At 40.2% G+C, this 4219-nt stretch overlaps 1 protein-coding gene across 1 annotated transcript; it reads left to right on the forward strand.

The window, feature by feature from the left end:
- The first annotated feature begins 1395 nt into the window (after positions 1-1395).
- Positions 1396-2263, forward strand: LOC133886053 (uncharacterized). Its single transcript, XM_062325786.1, has 2 exons — positions 1396-1555; positions 1643-2263. Exons 1-2 carry the CDS (start codon positions 1448-1450, stop codon positions 1943-1945), a joined length of 411 nt encoding a protein of 136 aa, XP_062181770.1. The 5' UTR covers positions 1396-1447; the 3' UTR covers positions 1946-2263.
- Positions 2264-4219: the final 1956 nt, after the last annotated feature.

Consider the following 4219-nt stretch of genomic DNA (forward strand, 5'->3'; position numbering starts at 1 on the left):
GTCATGTTCCTCAACCAGCTCCAAGTTGGTGGTCGTGCTTCTTGAACAGTTCCTCGACTAGTTTCTCAAGGAGGTCTATCGACTAGCCGAGTAGGTCCTCGACCAGCTAGACAAAAGCCTCGCAATCTTCACGCTGAGGAGATCAGTACCGTAATAGCAGCAATGTCTTTACGGTATCCACACATACTAGACAGGATCGCTGATGTGCTAACACCGCGCGTACAACTAGGGTTTTTGGAGATCGTGTGGAGTGTTGCTGCTATGGTTTCAGAGTGGCTCACCTCTGCACGTCCCACCGCATGCCTCTCTTCTTTTTCTTTTTGGAATCCTCTACGATCCTTATATAGAGCTCGCTAATGGGCTCTCACATTGGAAGCCTTTTAGGACTCTAACACCTCATGGATCACAATCCAATCAAACCCATATACTAATCCAATTCGTATGTTTTGTTCCAACCAATTAAGTTTGTGAATTGTTAGATTCATGTAGCGGTCCCTGCACATGTTGACTTCCGAGTATACAAAAAGAACATATCAGCTGAACCTTGATATACACATGCACTGATCCCTTCACCTCACAATACTAGTCAAGCTCCAGGCGAGATACGTGTCACCCTTGTGATAGCTTAACCATTCACTATAATTAATTCATTATAATTAACTCTTCAATCATATTTGCATGGCCATATACTTTCTGAATCCAATTACCTCGAGGGGCCTAGAGAAATCTCTCCTGTTATCAAGGAGTGGTAAATTTTATCCTGATCGCTTACACCTCACGACATGTTTGATAACAAACACAAAACCTACCTTTATGACTACCCATTTTTAAAATAGCATTTGACAGCCCCAAAGTATGTCACTATACATTCCGAGAATCAATGACGATCTCAAGTCTACTGATCATGTAGGTACACTATCTAAGATAATATCTGATAGTACACCATAAATAACAATCCTAACAGTATTTCAAAATTAGTCTATCCAACATCATGTTGTCTACCATAAATATCCACATTATTAGTTCGATATCTCTATACCTATAATTCGTGAAACGTGATCATAAATCAAATTATGAATCACCATAATAATATGTGAATAGAGATCAAATTAGAATAACATCATAATATAAACAAAGAGTTTCCGAACAAGTCATATATTTACTAATCAATATAAATAATAGTTATTCTTAAATAATACATTATTTAAAAATATATAAGTATAAATATATGATACAATTATCTCTATAATTATTTTTTAAACATATCACTTAAAAACTCTAGACATATATCTTATGAAGACATAATTTCATTATCTCCCTACATAAATAAAGCACCTCAATACTCATCTGTACCTTTCGTCGTCTCCTGCTCTGTCCTGCGCGAATAAATGTCACCTTACCACAAATCCACAAAATCCCCATCCTTTGGCTGCTACTCGGCCGCAAGATGGCTTCTTGTTCCTCCTCGTCACCACCACCACCCATCCCTCTCCTCCTCCTCTTCCTCCTCGTCTCCTCCACCTTCCTCGCTCCATCAGCTCTAGCTTCCCAACAGGTATGCTCTCTCTCTCGCTCTCTCTCTCTCTGTATGCCATTATTGGTTGCCAACAGCAACCTTTCTTTCTTTCTTTGTGTACTGTAGAATGATAGGAGCAGCGGCGGCAATGTGACGGCGGCGGGGGAGACGGCATGGACGCCGAGGCTAAGGAAGACGTTCTTGGACGACGGTGGCGGCGCAGCGGGATTGTTGCAGCGGAGGTGGCGGGGGCGTCGGCTGGTGGGGCGGTTCCAGGTGTGCGCGGTGTGCACTTGCTGCGGGGGGCCGCACGGGGTGTGCATCCCGGCGCCTTGCTGCTACGCTATCAATTGCAACATCCCCAACCGCCCCTTCGGCGTCTGCTCCTTCACCCCGAGGACCTGCAATTGCCTCAACTGTCACCTCTAGCAATGGAGCAAGATTCTGCAGCCATTTGCAGATGAAGAGGACGGTGATGATTCAATCTCTGCTACATGAAAGGTGTGGCGAAAATCTAGTTGGTTTTGTTTCTCCTTGGTTGATGAAGAAGAGACACATGGCGAGGAACTTATTTATTTGGAGTCTGATTGGAAGAGTTCATAGTAGTAGTAGTATTAGTAGTATACATTGTAGTCATAACTCATAAGTAGTATGGTGAAGTGATGGTTGGATTTAGCTTTTGGGTTATTGGTTGCTGCTCTTGAATTGTGGATAAAATTATATTAATTTGTATCTTTATTTGCAGTACTTTATTGTATCTTTTGTCACCGGTGTCTGCCTCATAGTCATGTGTGGTGAGATGAGCTTTGTTTCTGGAGTAAATTTTCAGTGCCACAAGTAGGAAAATATATGTGTGCGGTGCCAACTTCTTCAGTTAATCAACATTGGGGGAAACTAAGTACTAACTGATTAAAGTGAGTGGATCATTTGTGAATTAGATTTCATAAAAATGATTGTGGTTGGCACCTAGCACACCAACCGTGCTACTGGTCAGTATACCCTGGAAGCCTACTCTGAATTGTAGTTTCATCACCATGGAATAGTTTTTGTGACTTCATTTGGTATTCCTGAACTGTTGATATATATGTGTAGTAGATTTTTGTTGATGAAATTTTGATTGTACATATGTGAGTGATAGATAGTGCTGTGGTAGATGAAACTTTGCATCATGGATTGCCAATTTTAGTTCCAACGCGCTTTCTCTGCCCATGGTTTTAATTGTTGAGGTTGTGCATCACTTAGGCAGAGGACAATTAGATTTTGTTAGCACAGTTAATGTGAATTTTCAGAATTTGACGGCAGGGTTTAAGAAAATGTTCAGGTTTTTTTTTTCGATAATGGAAGCTTTATTAACCCTTATCGTTGTTCAGGTGTTTTAATAATCAACATATATATGAAGCCAGATCATTTCCTTTACTGATACATTTTAGCAAATAAAAAACTCTTAGGTTCGTGCAATAAGATAGAAATGGTTCACAAAGAGCCAGCAGCCTAACCAAGTTGTTTTGACGACTGAATCGTCCATCTTTGCCTATCAGCATAACCTTTTGCTTGACTCAAACATGCCCGTTTTTCCTCTCTTTTTCTTCTTGCTATTTTTAATTCTTGATGTTTCCTTCAGTGCGATCCTTCTGCTGTGTAACTTTCCTTGATCGCCCAGGCGATCTTTAATGGAATCATAAGGTAGAGAATCCTCTACCTTCAGCATAAAAAAAGCATAACCTTTTGCATTTTAGCTAAACAAATTGCACTGCATCTGAAAAGAAGTGAAGAGCACTACTTGTTAGTTCTTTTTCTCTTTCTTGAACTTGAAATTTGATATCATAAAATAATTGGCATGCGATGTTGCATAGAACATATTCAGTTGTTAGTGCGCAGTTCCAGTGTCTTGTTTTAGTAATGACCCTTTTTGTTTTACGAATTTTCTGAATTTGACAGCACGACTGCATAATATTTGGCCTGTGATGTTTCATAGAACTAGCATGACCATGCCTCTTTTCTTGTTGTCCTTCAATTCCTGTACCTACAAGCCTGATCTCCTCTTCAATGGAAGTCAATGGCGTCGTTACTCGCTGTCTGTTTTACACTCTTGTTATCTCGAGCGCTTGTCTTTGTTGACGATACGGTCATGTTGTTATGACAGTGTCGTTCACACACGTCCTGAATTTGGCTTGTTTTCCAGTATGCATCTTCGCATCTGCAAGGATGGGATTGGCATGTTTTTATGTGTGCCTGCATTCGTTGAAGGGTGTTGGAGCTGGTGGTGTACTGGTGTATTACATACATAATGGGTAAAAAAGGATAAAACCTAGGAGAGGCTAAGTTCTAGTTTTTACGAAATACAGTAAATGAGGACCCTAGCGTTGGATATATTTAAAAGAACAAGGAGTTTATGTACAAGCTAGGAAGAATGTGAAAAGCTGAACCAGGGCCTAAGATTATCTAAGAGAATCTAGCCAATTATTAATCTTCTTTAGGAGTAACTATGTATTTCCCCCCGTATTCTTACATACCTCTCACCAACTAAGCTAGCATCGAAACCTGGGCCTCAACCTTTTTTTTTTAGACAAAAGGCTTCAGCCCTGATTTTATTGAAAGCAACAAAGTTTACAACAAACAGTAGAAACTAAGAACACCAGTTTAACATAGTTCAACAAGAACAATAACTCAAACAAAAGGACTAAGAAACATAACATCCGATGA

Source organism: Phragmites australis, chromosome 12, assembly GCF_958298935.1.
Source record: "Phragmites australis chromosome 12, lpPhrAust1.1, whole genome shotgun sequence".
Taxonomy (NCBI): Eukaryota; Viridiplantae; Streptophyta; class Magnoliopsida; order Poales; family Poaceae; genus Phragmites; species Phragmites australis.

Coding starts and splice junctions, on each gene's coding strand:
- LOC133886053 (XM_062325786.1), top strand. CDS start 1,448: ATGGCTTCTTGTTCCTCCTCGTCACCACCACCACCCATCCCTCTCCTC. Junction 1,556..1,642: donor CAGCTCTAGCTTCCCAACAG/GTATGCTCTCTC, acceptor TGTGTACTGTAG/AATGATAGGAGCAGCGGCGG.